Raw genomic sequence first — 15,735 nt, 5'->3', positions numbered from 1 at the left:
TCAGATCACTCTCTCCTTCGCCTGGACTTTCTGACCGCCATTCAACACCGCAGGGAGACGGAGCCAATACGTTGGTTCCGTCCCAGGCGCCTGGTGGACCCGGAGAGGTTCCGGATGGAGCTTGGGCCACTTCCTGAGGTCTGGCACACGGCACGGCTGAGGAACTTGTTGCGGCCTGGGAACGGGCCGCGGCGGGGGCCTTAGACCGTGTCGTGCCTTTGCGGCCTCTGACCCGGCGCAGGTCCCAACCGGCTCCTTGGTTCTCCGAGGAGCTGAGGGGGATGAAGCGCCGGAGAAGGCGCCTAGAGAGTTCCTGGAGGTCTAGCCGTTCAGAGGCTGATCGGACACTAATGAAGTCCTATAATAGGACCTACCTAGTGGCACTGAGGGTTGCTACGCCTCCTCCCTCATTGCGTCGGCAGATAACCGCCCAGCCGCCCTGTTTCGGGTGACTCGTTCCCTCCTTCACCAGGGGGAGCGGGATGACCCGTTGCAGGGACATGCTGAGGAGTTTAACGGTTATCTATACGATAAAATCGTTCAGCTTCGGGACGGTCTGGACCAAAATTGCGGTGATTCAGGTGAGACGTCTGAGGGTGGTCTTGGTGACATTGTTTGGGATGAGTTTGACCCTGTGGCTCCCGAGGACATGGACAGGTTGTTGGGTAGGCTGAATGCCACCACGTGTTTACTGGACCCGTGCCCCTCCTGGTTGGTGCTGGCCACTCAGGAGGTGACACGAGGCTGGCTCCAGGCGATTACGAGCGCTTCTTTGTTGGAGGGAGTCTTTCCGGCCGCCTTGAAAGAGGCGGTGGTGAGGCCCCTCCTCAAGAAGCCTTCCCTGGACCCGGCTGTTTTAGGTAATTATCGTCCGGTCTCCAACCTTCGCTTCGCGGCGAAGGTTGTAGAGAGTATGGTGGCATATCAGTTTCCCTTACACCTGGATGAAACTGTCTATCTAGACCCGTTCCAGTCCGGTTTCCGGCCCGGTTACAGCACTGAGACGGCTTTGGTCGCGTTGGTGGATGATCTCTGGAGGGCCAGGGATAGGGGCTGTTCCTCCGCCCTGGTCCTATTAGACCTCTTAGCGGCTTTTGATACCATCGACCATGGTATCCTGCTGCGCCGGTTGGAGGGATTGGGAGTGGGAGGCACCGTTTATCGGTGGTTCTCCTCCTATCTCTCCGATCGGTCGCAGACGGTGTTGACAGGGGCAGAGGTCGGCCCGGGCGCCTCACTTGTGGGGTGCCGCGGGGTCGATTCTCTCGCCTTCTGTTCAACATCTATGAAACCGCTGGGTGAGATCATCAGTGGCTTCGGTGTGAGGTACCAGCTGTACGCGGATGACACCCAGCTGTACTTTTCCACACCGGGCCACCCCAACGAAGCTATCGAAGTGCTGTCCCGGTGTTTGGAAGCCGTACGGGTCTGGATGGGGAGAAACAGGCTCAAGCTCAATCCCTCCAAGACAGAGTGGCTGTGGATGCCGGCATCCCGGTACAGTCAGCTGAGTCCACGGCTGACTGTTGGGGGCGAGTCATTGGCCCCGATGGAGAGGGTGCGCAACTTGGGCGTCCTCCTGGATGAACAGCTGTCTTTTGAAGATCATTTGACGGCCGTCTCCAGGAGAGCTTTCCACCAGGTTCGCCTGGTGCGCCAGTTGCGCCCCTTTCTAGACCGGGATGCCCTATGCACGGTCACTCATGCCCTCGTGACGTCTCGTCTGGATTACTGCAATGCTCTCTACATGGGGCTCCCCTTGAAGGGCATCCGGAGGCTTCAGTTAGTTCAGAATGCGGCTGCGCGGGTGATAGAGGGAGCCCCTCGTGGCTCCCATGTGACACCTATCCTGCGCAGACTGCACTGGCTACCTGTGGCCTTCCGGGTGCGCTTCAAGGTTTTGGTAACCATCTTTAAAGCGCTCCATGGCATAGGGCCGGGTTACTTACGGGACCGCCTATTGCTACCGAATACCTCTCACCGACCCGTGCGCTCTCATAGAGAGGGACTCCTCAGGGTGCCATCAGCTAGGCAGTGTCGTCTGGCGACACCCAGGGGAAGGGCCTTCTCTGTGGGGGCTCCCACCCTCTGGAACGAACTCCCCCCAGGACTTCGTCAACTTCCGGACCTCCGAACCTTCCATCGCGAGCTTAAAACACATTTATTCATCTGTGCAGGACTGGATTAGATTTTAAATTTATATTGGTTTTAAATGGGTTTTATTATTTATATTGTTTTTTAATAATTCGGCCTTGTAGAATAAGTTTTTTAATTGTTATTTTAGTCTGTATTTATATGTGCTTTTTACTTGCCTGTGAACCGCCCTGAGTCCCTTGGGAGATAGGGCGGTATATAAATGTGATTAATAAATAAAAAAATAAAAATTAGATATTTTAAAACAATGGAATATGTAATTTAAGCAACAGAGTGCATATCCACATCATTTCTGAGCATATCATCTGTCCAATGAACATTTTAAGACTAATTGAAAGATTTAAAGATACATTTAAAGATATATTTTAAATAAGTGGGATTTAAAGATCCTTATATGTAAATGATTTGTGTCTTCTATATTTACATATCAATACATTACTTTATGACAAATATCTGATTGTGCTCTTTATGAATTTGATTCTCTTTTTCTGCCAACACATCACTTACAATTAGCAATTGTGCTCATCATTGATATTTATGGTTATCAATTTATTTAAATACATAATAGGAATTCCCACACAAAATACTGCTGTATAGCGTCAATTTGATTGTAAAAGAGATGGGTAGCAGGTAGAGTTGCTATGAATTGTACAAATTGAAATATTTTAATAGCTTCCTTTATAATTTAATAAAATCAGTTTGCTGGAGTAATAGCTAACAAATGGGATATTTCACTATTAATTTTCATATTTTGTGACAAACCAATTTAACAAAATTATTACAAGCATGATGAAAAGAGAAAATAAAACAAAAAGGGTTTTACCTGTATCTGAATTTCGATCTTCATTTCTAGGTGGACTAACATTAAACTGAAGTTTACGTTTCATGGAAGATTTTTCTTTCATGTCCTTTCCCACATCACTTCTATCCACTTTTGCAGTTTTGCTGTAGGAGGCAATCTTGTCCTTGCTCTAATATAAACAAAAAATATACTGTTATAAATACAATGTTTGCATAAGACTGACAATAAACAAAATAAGTACATTCACTGAAGGCTTCAATTCAACTAACCAACAATAGTTTTTCCTGTAAACTGTTCCTTAATATACACTTTAGTAAGATTATTAAATTTTATTGTGAAACCTTTGTAAACATAGTTGTAACAAAATGCTAAAGACCCTGATATCTTCTATTTTTATAGATTAAAAATAAACTTGTTATTGTACAAAACTGAGCTAGAATAAATAGAATTATGCAATAAAGAAGCTATTCAAAATTTCCCTATTTCAAGGAAAAATTTAGAACAAATTATTAATTTGATCAATTTATATCAAAATATTTTATTAAAGTCAAAAGAAAAAATCAATAGGATATAGTAAATGGATTACTAAAACTACAACTGACTCTTTCATGTATGTCAGCTTGTGTGTTCTTATATAGTACACATAATACACTACAGAGGACACCTGAATAACTGATTGAGGATATAATCAAGGGTGCGTTTTATACAAAATATATAATGCACATACTTATTCTGTGTATCTATGCACCCAGAGGGAAAAACAGTGAATTACATTTTATTCTTCTCTCCAGTATCCTATTTTATCAAAATATCAAAAAGATAACTGGACAAGCTTTTTCCACTGAAACTTTTGATAGTTACTGAATTGTGGCAGAATACAAATTAAATGAATTAATAAAGTAATTATCTACACAATAACCTAGTTCAGTGAAAGTCAAAATGCACTTGGTTTTTCTTTACCTATCATCCCTGTATTTAGAAACTTTATACCTTGCACAGTAATTAAGAATTTTAAGCAAAACTTCAAATTCAACTAGTGGGATGCCATTTTAAACCAATAATATAGAAATCTCTATATTTCTATATATCTCTAAATTTTGGTGGTCTCTTACAGAAAATCCAAGACAGAGGTTGTTATGCTTAATAGAACTGGAGTTACTATTAGGAATAAATCAAAGAATACATGGATAACAGACAGAAAGAATTATAGTTACTAAACATAGAATATCAATGCACAAAATCAAACTCTTTTAAAAGATTTATATGAAATAGAAAAAATAGAGAAAATCTTAATCTAATTTTTACTTAGAACCTTAAAAACAGAGCTTACTTTAAAAAAAAAAAGGTCTAGTCATTTGATATAAATAGACTGCCTGTACATTCCAACGTTTAGAATGTATTATCTTATCATTTAAATATTTATTTATTTCTCATATTTATATAGTTGCCCATCTCATGACAAAGTGATTCTGGGTGCCTTATAATAAAAATAATAAAATCCAAATGTTAAAAAGAATCACAATTAAAAAACATCATCAATATGATTATTAACAAGATAGTGGAGAGAACTGAATGCAGCCATTTCATCAATTCACCAATTTAAATATATCCTTCAGACATGATAGCTGCTATATTATTGATACTGAATAAATTCAATGTCATCCTCTATTAACACTGAAGCGTGCTAACTACTGGGATCTACAAAACTTATTTAAAAAGCAAAGGTTAGAGAGGATTCTGAAATAATTTATTTTCTCATCAGACTATGCTGACTTCCTTCTGGAATATAACATAACATCCCAGAACTACTTCAAAGTGTTTTTTTTAAAGTAAATCTTCTGAATTGGAAGCAACTCAAAGAAGAGCCCAGGTCTAAGCACACATATTTTATGTGGACTGTTATCTATAGGATAACTTTGCTAGTTATCCTAGCAAAGCAGCCCAGTGCCTATGGAGACCCAGTGGGCCAGGAAGGGGTGGAAATCAGGACTGGGTCTTAAATATTTTGGAGGTGGTGTCATAACTTTGAGCCATCACTAAGTGAACCGTCAAAACTCAAGGACTGCTTGTATAAAATTGATTTATTTGATCAAGATTAACATGTATAGGTGGTTGCTTCTGGTAGCATTTAACAGTTTTTTAAAATTAGGACTAAATGAAAAGATTTTAAAGGTTTATGGGAAGATAAAAAATGGGAAGAAGAGATTTGTTTTTTGTATATAAAAAAAGTAGTAAGTTTTTCTGTTAAAAGGAAAACAATACAACATTGGTTTATTTGATTAAAGGTAAAATATATGTTGTTACTTCTGATAACTCTTAGTGAGTTTTTACTGATGAAGACTAAATGATGAGGCTTTACATTTTGTTTATAGACATATCAAATTTGTTTATAGACTAAATGATGTGGCTTTAAAATTTGTTTATAGACACATCTTGTGCTGTAGCATTAGAGCAGCTGATAAGTTACTGAAATTGTTTGTATTTATCCTGATAAAGGGGGAAGTTTTTCTTTATATAGCTTTTTCATTACTAGTTTTCTTTTAATTTTTTTCCTGCAAAAAACAGTTTTTATTTTTGTAGCTCTAAACATTAATAAAATTATAAAAATGTGGGGCAGAGGAAGAAATTAGGTAATAGTGAGTACCATGACAGACAGCAAAGATTTCAGAAGTTGTATAGGATGGGATGGAACTTGATTCACCACTCAGCTCAAAATTACAAGGATTACCTACCTCCTCAACTAGCTACACATCAATCTTAAATTTATTAGTGTTGTGGCTCCAGCCTCCTCCCACCCCGGGCCTGGCCCCCTGCCAGAAAGTGACTCAGAAAGTGAGGGGGAAGGGCCATCAGGGCTCCCCTCTGCAGAGCCGGCCTCTCTGGCTCAGCTTCAGGAGCCAGAGGCAGGCCAGGTGGAGGAGGTGACAAGGCCTCTGTCTCCTGTATCTCCCCCCGCCCAGGCAATGCTTCCACACCCAGCTGTAGACAATCAGTCCTGGTTAAGATTCCCCGGTCTCGTAGACAAGAGAGGCGGGAACAACAGAAGAAGGGGTGGAGCAGGCCTAGAAAGTGCTGAGTCACAGAGCCACACCCCACATATAAAAGCAGGAGGGGCTGCTCTACTACTTCATGACAGACAAACAAACTGACTGGAGAAAACTTGAGTTGAACTATTTGACTGAGCATTTGGCCTGGATTGCTGTTTGTTCCTGACTTCCTGGTTGCTCCAGTAACATCAGGGAAAACTTTGGCAGATGATCGCTGTTTTGCTGCCAGAGCTGATAGCTGCCGTGGACTAAATTGCCGGCTAATTGAGTCAGTTCACGTGTCTCCCAGACTGAGGTAGGGGGACAGAACAATTATTCTATAAAACATGTAAGAAATTCTTACCAATAACCCAATAAATTGTAGTGCTATAATTAAAACTGCTTCCAGTTTAATAATCTTGACCTCAATGTGCAATTAATATAATACTGTTCTGTTTTTAAATGTTAAGCTGATTCCTTCTCATTATTATATTTAAGAATAGCCATTACTGAATCTCAGAATTTTTAAAATAAATGTTATATAAAGTAGGCTTCCTGCTTTTTCCTAGAATTAATTGATTGATGATTAAATCATCATATATGATTTATGTGTATATATATATATGTGTGTGTGTGTGTGTGTGTGTGTGTGTGTGTGTGTGTGTGTAAATAATGATTTATATATATTTATATATGATCATATATAGATAAATCATCAATAATGATAATCATTATTGATGATAATGATTAAATTCCACCTTTTTTTGCCTGTAAAGGCACATGCAGGGCTCATAAGGTAAATTATGATGGAATTCTGAATGCTCATATTCATGTTTTTCTGTCTGTAAATTATACACAACTACCACTACTTCCTCAAAAAGTACTTTAATAATCTAATAAGATCAGTTCAAAATAAGTTAGTGGTCTGAGAAATTTATCACAAGATAAGAATAAAACAGAAAAATAACTACAAATGCATAGTAGTAGTGAAACATGTCAATACCCCTAGCAGATGGCAGTGTAAATCACTTACCAATCAGTTGATTCTATTAACTGTATAAATAAGATAAATATTTTAACTATATTTTTTTAAAGGCCAAATTGAAAAAACAAGCATCTATGTGCCTATTTAAACCAACACATATGTGACTTCATATTCTAAGCAAAATTACTGTTGTATATATAGCATCCCCTATTATTTTGTACTAAAACTTAGGGAGAAGATATTATTCCATTCCATGTTTTTCTATCTAAAATTATTTAATATTACCTATTAAATTGTTTTCCAGAAAGGTGCCTTGAAACTCCAAGTATGGATGACTCTTGTTTTATAGCTCTTTAGATTGAGTTCAAACTGAAGACACACCCTCTGCTGACATTCCCCAGTTTTGACTCAGTCTAGAGCTCGATTAGACCTATTTACATAACATAATAACAGAGTTGGAAGGGATCTTGGAGGTCTTCTAGTCCAACCCCCTGCCCAGGCAGGAAACCCTACACCATTTCAGACAAATAGTTATCCAACATTTTCTTAAAAATTTCCAGTGTTGGAGCATTTACAACTTCTGCAGGCAAGTTGTTCCACTTATTGATTGTTCTAACTGTCAGGAAATTTCTCCTTAGTTCTAAGTTGCTTCTCTCCTTGATTAGTTTCTACCCATTGCTTCTTGTTCTACCCTCAGGTGCTTTGGAGAATAGTTTGACTCCCTCTTCTTTGTGGCAACCCCTGAGATATTGGAACACTGCTATCATGTCTCCCCTAGTCCTTCTTTTCATTAGACTAGACATACCGAGTTCCTGGAACCATTCTTCGTATGTTTTAGCCTCCAGTCCCCTAATCATCTTTGTTGCTCTTCTCTGCACTCTTTCTAGAGTCTCAACATCTTTTTTACATCGTGGCAACCAAAACTGAATGCAACATTCCAAGTGTGGCCTTATAAAGTGGTATTAACACTTCACGTGATCTTGATTCTATTCCTCTGTTTATGCAGCCCAGAACTGTGTTGGCTTTTTTGGCAGCTGCTGCACACTGCTGGCTCATATCTAAATGGTTGTCCACTAGGACTCCAAGATCCCTCTCACAGTTACTACTATTGAGCAAGATACCACATATACGGTACCTGTGCATTTTGTTTTTTTTTTGCCTAAATGTAGAACCTTACTTTTTTCACTGTTGAATTTCATTTTGTTAGATAGTGCCCAATGTTCAAGTCTGTCAAGATCTTTCTGTATCTTGAGCCTATCTTCTGGAGTGTTGGCTATTCCTGCCAGCTTGGTGTCATCTGCAAATATGATGAGTTCCCCATCTATCCCCTCGTCCAATCATTGATGAAGATGTTGAAGAGTACTGGGCCTAAAACAGAGCCTTGGGGTACTCCATTGCATACTTCCCTCCATGTGGATGTAGTTCCATTGAGGACTACACGTTGAGTGTGGTTGGTCAGCCAGTTACGAATCCATCTGGTGGTTGTGCTGTCTAACCCACATTTTTCTACTTTATCTAGTAGTAGGTTATGGTCTACTTTATCAAATGCTTTACTGAAGTCCAAGTAAATTATATCGACAGCATTCCTCTGGTCTACTAATTTTGTCACTTTGTCAAAGAATGCAATAAGATTAGTCTGGCATGATCTGTTTTTGACAAACCCATGTTGGCTTTTGGTTATTACTTTGTTTGCTTCTAGGTGTTCGGTGATTCGTTGCTTGATTATCTTTTCCAGAATCTTCCCTGGTATTGAGGTCAGGCTGATAGGTCTGTAGTTTCCTGGATCTGTGTTTTTTGAAGATGGGAACTACATCAGCTCTTTTCCAGTCCTCTGGCAGCTCCCCTGTGCTCCAGGATCTTTGAAAGATATAGTTCAGTGGTTCTGAGATCTCGTCTGCCAGTTCCTTCAGAACCTTGGGGTGTAATCCATCTGGTCCTGGTGATTTGAACTCATCTAGGGTAGACAGGTGTTCACTTACCATTTTCTTCCCTATTTTAACTTGTGTTCCTAATCTGTTTTTTGTGGTGCTGTTTTTGATAGGTTGGATTGTTTTTTCCTTTTGTGTAAAGACAGATGCAAAATATGAGTTAAGTAGATCTGCTTTCTCCCTGTTGCTTGTCATCTTCTTGCCACTTTCTCCCACTTTTTTCTTATTTTTAACATGTTGGAAGAAGCTTTTTTTGTTATTTTTTATTTTTGTTGCTAGCCTTTGTTTTTTTTTTTGTTTTTTTTTTATTTGATTTTTATACCGCTCTTCTCCCGAAGGACTCAGGGCAGTGTACAGGCAGAATAAAAACAAACAAGACAATATACAGTATAAAATACAAAATTAAAAAACTTATTATAATTAGCCTAAAAATTTTAAATGTATAGAAAAACTAAAACCCCATTTAAAATTCATAATAGAAAATTATAAAATCCATAAAATTTTAAGCCAGCCCCGCGCGAATGAAAAGATGTGTCTTTAGTTCGCGGCGAAAGATCCGAAGGTCAGGTATTTGGCGTAAACCCGGGGGAAGTTCGTTCCAGTGAATGTTTGTTCATTGTGAGCCTTAGCTTTCCTCATTTCATCTTTACAGGTTCGGGCTATTTGCTGATATTCTGCCTTATTTGGCCCTCTTTCCACTTTTTATACTTGTCCTTTTTGTATATTTGTATATTTGATATATTTGTATATTTGTATATTTTGTATATTTGAAAAAGCTCTTGCTGTTTTTTCTTAAATTTGACAGATTAATTGAAGCCTGGTTTCTATCTAATTACACCTCAGGTGGAAGAAGCAGCTGGGGTGTTTCAACAGCGTGTAGAGCCATCGGCTCAAGCCCGCTGTATTCTTGGCTCTTAATTGTTTGGCGCCAAAGCAAGAGCTATCAAGAGGGCTAGAATCAACATCCCTCACTGACAGCAGGTGCCATTTTGCTGCAGCTGAACAGCTTGAAAGACTTTCTCCAGTTTCGAGTGAGTTTTCTGCACCAGAGTGAGTGGCTGTCAGGAGGGCTTGAATTAACATCCCTCACGGATAGCGGGAAACCCTTGGAAGAGAGCATGAAGGGCTGTTGATCCGAACCTGCTCAGGAGGCTTGTTTGCTGTTGGCTGTTAAAATTGGCGCCAGAATGAGCAGCTGTCAGGAGGGCTTTAAACAACATCTCTCACTGAAAGCAGGCACCATTTTTGAAGAGAGCGTGAAGGGTGGGTGGCCTGAGACAGCTCAGTGGCATTTATTCTGGCACAACAGCCACAAATTGAGTCGTGATGAGGTGCAAAGCAGCTGGAGGCAGAACGGCCACTTTTAAAGCGCGCCACGCATTGTTTTTCTTCCCTGCAGGGAAAGTGATTGAGGTTTCTTCACACGCTAAGAGCCGGAATGCAGCAGTGGCTAGTTGCGTATCTCCAAAGCGCTCTCTCAGCTGCCTGCTCTGAAGGGAGTGCAGACCTCTATCTAGACCCGTTCCAGTCCGGCTTCCGACCCGGCTACCGCATGGAGACGGCTTTGGTCGCGTTGGTGGATGACCTCTGGAGGGCCAGGGACAGGGGTTGTTCCTCTGCCTTGGTCCTATTAGATCTCTCAGCGGCTTTTGATACCATCGACCATGGTATCCTGCTGCGCCGGTTGGAGGGATTGGGAGTGGGAGGCACCGTTTATCGGTGGTTCTCCTCCTATCTCTCCGACCGGTCGCAGATGGTGTTGACAGGGGGGCAAAGGTCGTCCTCGAGGTACCTTACTTGTGGAGTACCTCAGGGGTCGATTCTCTCGCCCACCCTGTTCAACATCTATATGAAGCCGCTGGGTGAGGTCATCAGTGGTTTCGGGGTTAGTTATCATCTGTACGCTGATGATACTCAGCTGTACTTTTCTACCCCGGACCACCCCAATGAAGCAGTCGAAGTGCTGTCCCGGTGCCTGGAAGCTGTACGGGTCTGGATGGGGAGAAACAGACTCAAGCTCAATCCCTCCAAGACGGAGTGGCTGTGGATGCCGGCACCCCGGTACAGTCAGCTCCCCATCCGCAGCTGACTGTTGGGGGCGAGTTAGTGGCCCCAAAGGAGGTGGTTCGCAACTTGGGCGTCCTCCTGGATGGACGGCTGTCCTTTGATGAACATCTGGCGGCCGTCTCCAGAAGGGCCTTTTACCAAGTTCGCTTGGTCCGCCAGTTGCGTCCCTTCCTTGACCGGGATTCCTTATGCACAGTCACTCACGCTCTGGTTACGTCTCAGCTGGATTACTGCAATGCTCTCTACATGGGGCTGCCCTTGAGGTGCACCAGGAGGCTGCAGTTAGTCCAGAATGCAGCTGCGCGAGTAGTAATGGGAGCCACTCGTGGCTCCCACGTAACACCACTGCTCCGTAGTCTGCACTGGCTTCCTGTGGTCTTTCGGGTGCGCTTCAAGATTCTGGTTACCACCTTTAAAGCGCTCCATGGCTTAGGACCCGGGTACTTACGAGACCGCCTGCTGTTACCCTATGCCTCCCACCGACCCGTACGCTCTCACAGAGAGGGTCTCCTCAGGGTACCGTCCGCCAAACAATGTCGGCTGGCGGCCCCCAGGAGTAGGGCCTTCTCTGTGGGAGCATCGACGCTCTGGAATGAACTCCCCCCTGGCCTACGTCAAGTGCCTGATCTTCGGACCTTCCGTCGTGAGCTAAAAACATATTTATTCATTCAAGCGGGACTGGCATAATAGTTTGGTTTTATATTGGGGTTTTATTAATATTTTAAATTTTAAATTCATTTTAACTATCAGCCGTTTAGTAATTGCTATATTTTAATTGAGTTTTAATTGTATATATCTTGTATTTTATTCTGGCTGTACACCGCCCTGAGTCCTTCGGGAGAAGGGCAGTATAAAAATTTAATTAAATAAATAAATAAATAAATAAATAAATAAGACCCTGAGCAGCGACTGACAGGAGACAAGGACTGGCTTTATCCTGGCTGGCTGCCCTGTTGGGAGAGCAGCCTCAGAGCTACAGATTACTGCCATTACTGTGAGGAGGCGTTAGCACTGCATTTTAGGGGGGGGGTGCATGCCTCCCCCATGCCCCATTTTGGGCCTGGAAGGCCTCCTGAACCAACCTAGAAGCCAAAACAGGGCACAGGGGCGCTCTGCGAGGCTCCCCTGCACCTCATTTTGGGCCTGGAAAGTCTCCTGCACCAACTGGAAGACAAAACAGGGCACAGGGGTGCCGCGTGAGGCTCCCCTGCGCCCCATTTGGGAACTGGAAAACTGCCTGCACCAACCTAGAAGCCAAAACAGGGCACTGGGGGGCAGAACGCATGTGCAGGGGGGGGTGGGCTGCCTGCGTAGGAAATACACACACATGCACGGGGAGCGCACACGCATGCACGGGGCGCCTGCATGCGTGGCGTTCACATTGCATTTTGGGGGTTCAGGTATTCGTGTGCACAATTTGGACACTCAGCACTAAAAAGGTTTATCACTGGCATAGATAGTAAATGGTGCCAGTTATCTAACACATGTAACGTCTCTACTCCACAAGAGGCATTGGTTGCCAATATGCTTCAGAATGCAATTCAAAGTACAATTCAAGCCACATCATCCAGGATAGGCTTTCCCCCTCCTTCCCTTCTTTAATTCCATCATCATCTTCTTAAGTGCATCCATCCCTCTAATCATCATTGGATTTTTTTAAAAAAATAAGATTTCTGTCAAGGATAAAACAAAACAATTTACATCCCATTTTTACAAATTATGTTAAATACTGCATAGCTAAATTGCTATGAATTGTTCTTCGTGGTTTTTTTAATAGTTAAATTATTTGGAATAAGATTGCTGTTGTTTAAAATATTCTTGCAGCATACAGATTAATATATTTCTGTCAATAAATCCCTCAAAGTCCTAAAGCCATTATTATATGAAATGATGACAAGGAAACCTCATTCACTTATGCAATTTAAAACAGTATTTAAAAGATATGATTATTAATAGGCATATAAATAACACACCATGACAGACAGATGGACTAATTTTACGTTGGTGGAACATACCTGGAAGGTCTAAAGTTGAAAATAGCTAAACTCACACAGATGTAAGATTTTCTACAGATTAGAAACAACCAGTTATGACATTATGCTGTACCTACATATTGTACTGCAGATGATCTTGACAACGTATCACTGCTGAGATGAGGCAGCAGTGAAATGAAAGGAATTCCTCTACTGAGTTTGCATATTATTATCACAGAAAATATTCATAAATCTAGAATTTAAACTTGTAACATACAGTACATTTAAGTAACTTCTTACAGTAATCTGTTTTAATTGTTAGATTCAAGGAAAGATTTGGCTGATTAATTGGTTGCACCTAATTAGATCTTTTGTCTAACTATGTAAAGCTGCATGTATGCCTTAAAATAAATAATTTTCTAATTTTCTAAGAACAATGTCTAAAGGTTCATTTGTTTATTTTTGCTCTAATCTGGATTTAATCTAATATAATTGACAATGCTAGTGGAAGGGTTCCTTGAAAGCATAAAATGCTACCAACTATATACCTTTTTCCAATAGAAAAATGCATTTTGCAGACCTAATTCACATTATTAACAGGTTGTCTTCATTTAACAACCACTTGTTATACTTTGGCTGGCAAAAGCTATCCTATAACACGGTATGCGCCACTCACCACATCCTCCCCTGCTCTGGACCAGCCACTTGATTCTGTTATACTTGTGTTGCACCTTGCAGACCACTCACCCATCCTTCACCACCTGGCAACAGCCACCTCCAGTACCACCATGCTCACACTACACCTTAACTGGCCTGCTTGCAAACAGCCTGGGACTTGCTTAATAACTCATAATCCTTGTTTAACAATGGCAGTGATGTTATGCTTTACGATCACATTGCTTAGTGATGGAAATTCTGGTCCCAATTATTGTTGTTTACCAAAGACTATCTGTATTCAGAAGTAAGCCTTCATTGCAATCATATCAATTAAAAATGATATGACTGCATGAAATGTCCTCAATGATTCTGACTGAAATTCCTTAACATTTGTTACAGAATAAGTACAAATGGACTCTTTAGAACTTTCTTTCAGTATACATTTATAGAAAACTACTATTAGATTATTTTATTCTTCAGGATAGCTTATTGATGAACATTACTGTAGTCAGAAATTGAAGCCAAACCTTCAAAGAGGAGAAAACCCCTACCCTTTTCAAACAAAAAGTGACTTAAAAGGACAATTTCTTCTTAATCTCTCAGTAGCATAATGCAGAGGCAATAAAACACACTATATCTACAAACAGAAAGTTTTTGCAATTTTGGCAGTCAGTCTTAAAAAACCTCAATTAAATTTTCCTTATTTACACTTAGTAAACTAGCTATGGAGAAAGGAAACCACTGGAGAAGGAAATGGCAACCCACTCCAGTATCTTTGCCATGAAAACCCAATGGACAGTACAAAAAGGAAAAAAGATATGACGCCGAAAGATGAGCCCCTCAGGTTGGAAGGTGTCCAATATGCTACTGGGGAAGAGCGGAGGCCTAGTACTAGTAGCGCCAGAAAGAATGAAGCGACTGGGCCAAAGCCGAAAGGACGCTCAGCTGTGGATGTATCTGGTGGTAAAAGGAAAGTCCGATGCTGTAAAGATTTTTTCTCCATAGGAACCTGGAATGTAAGATCCATGAATCAAGGCAAGCTGTATGTGGTCAAACAAGAGATGACAAGACTGAACATCGACATCTTAGGAATCAGTGAACTAAAGTGGACAGGAATAGGCAAATTTAATTCAGATGACTATCAGGTATACTACTGTGGGCAAGAATCCCTCAGAAGAAATGGAGTAGCCTTCATAATCAATAAAAAAGTAGGAAAAGCAATACTGGGATACAATCCCCAAAATGACAGAATGATCTCAGTCCATATCTAAGGCAAACCATTCAATATCACAGTAGTTCAAGTCTATGCCCCAACCACTGGTGCTGAAGAAGATGAAATTGACCAGTTCTATGAAGCCCTACAGCACCTGATAGAATTAACACCAAAAAATGATGTCCTTATCATCATGGGAGATTGGAATGCTAAAGTAGGAAGCCAAAAGATAACCAGAATAACAGGCAAGTATGGCCTTGGAGTACAAAATGAAGCAGGGCACAGGCTGATAGAATTCTGTCAAGATAATACGATGGTCATAGCAAACACTCTTTTCCAACAACCTAGGAGACAACTCTACACATGGACATCACCAGATGGTCAACACAGAAATCAGATTGACTATGTGCTCTGCAGCCAAAGATGAAGATGCTCTATACAGTCAGTAAAAACAAGACCAGGAGCTGACTGTGGCTCAGATCATGAGCTTCTTCTTGCAAAATTTAGGCTTAAACTAAAGAAAGTAGGGAAAGCACCAGGCCACTCAGGTATGAATTAAATCATATCCCTGATGAATATACAGTAGAGGTGACAAATAGATTAAAAAAATTAGATTTGATAGACAGAGTGCCTGATGAACTATGGACAGAGGTTCGCAACATTGTACAAGAGGTAGCAACTAAAATCATTCCAAAGAAAAAGAAATGCAAGAAAGCAAAATGGCTGTCTGAGGAAGCTCTGCAAATAGCTGAGGAAAGAAGGGAAGCGAAAGGCAAGAGAGAAAGAGAAAGATACACCCAGTTGAATGCAGAATTTCAGAGAATAGCTAGAAGAGATAAGAATGCATTCTTAAATGAACAGTGCAAAGAAATAGAAGAAAACAATAGAATAGGGAGGACCAGAGATCTATTCAAGAAAACTGGAGATATG

General features: G+C 41.2%; 1 protein-coding gene across 1 annotated transcript in view; it reads right to left on the bottom strand.

The window, feature by feature from the left end:
* The window catches only part of ANKRD12 (ankyrin repeat domain 12), a 104,597-nt gene that overhangs the window by 39,993 nt on the left and 48,869 nt on the right, over window positions 1–15,735 (bottom strand). The window contains exon 3 of the mRNA XM_058178286.1: window positions 2,978–3,125. Within this exon, the coding sequence (XP_058034269.1) occupies window positions 2,978–3,125 (148 nt within the window). The remainder of the gene's footprint in view (window positions 1–2,977; window positions 3,126–15,735) is intronic.

This window comes from Ahaetulla prasina, chromosome 3 (genome assembly GCF_028640845.1).
Source record: "Ahaetulla prasina isolate Xishuangbanna chromosome 3, ASM2864084v1, whole genome shotgun sequence".
NCBI lineage: Eukaryota > Metazoa > Chordata > Lepidosauria > Squamata > Colubridae > Ahaetulla > Ahaetulla prasina.
The sequence above is the reverse complement of the archived record's forward strand: the minus strand, read 5'-3'. Positions and strand labels throughout refer to the sequence as shown.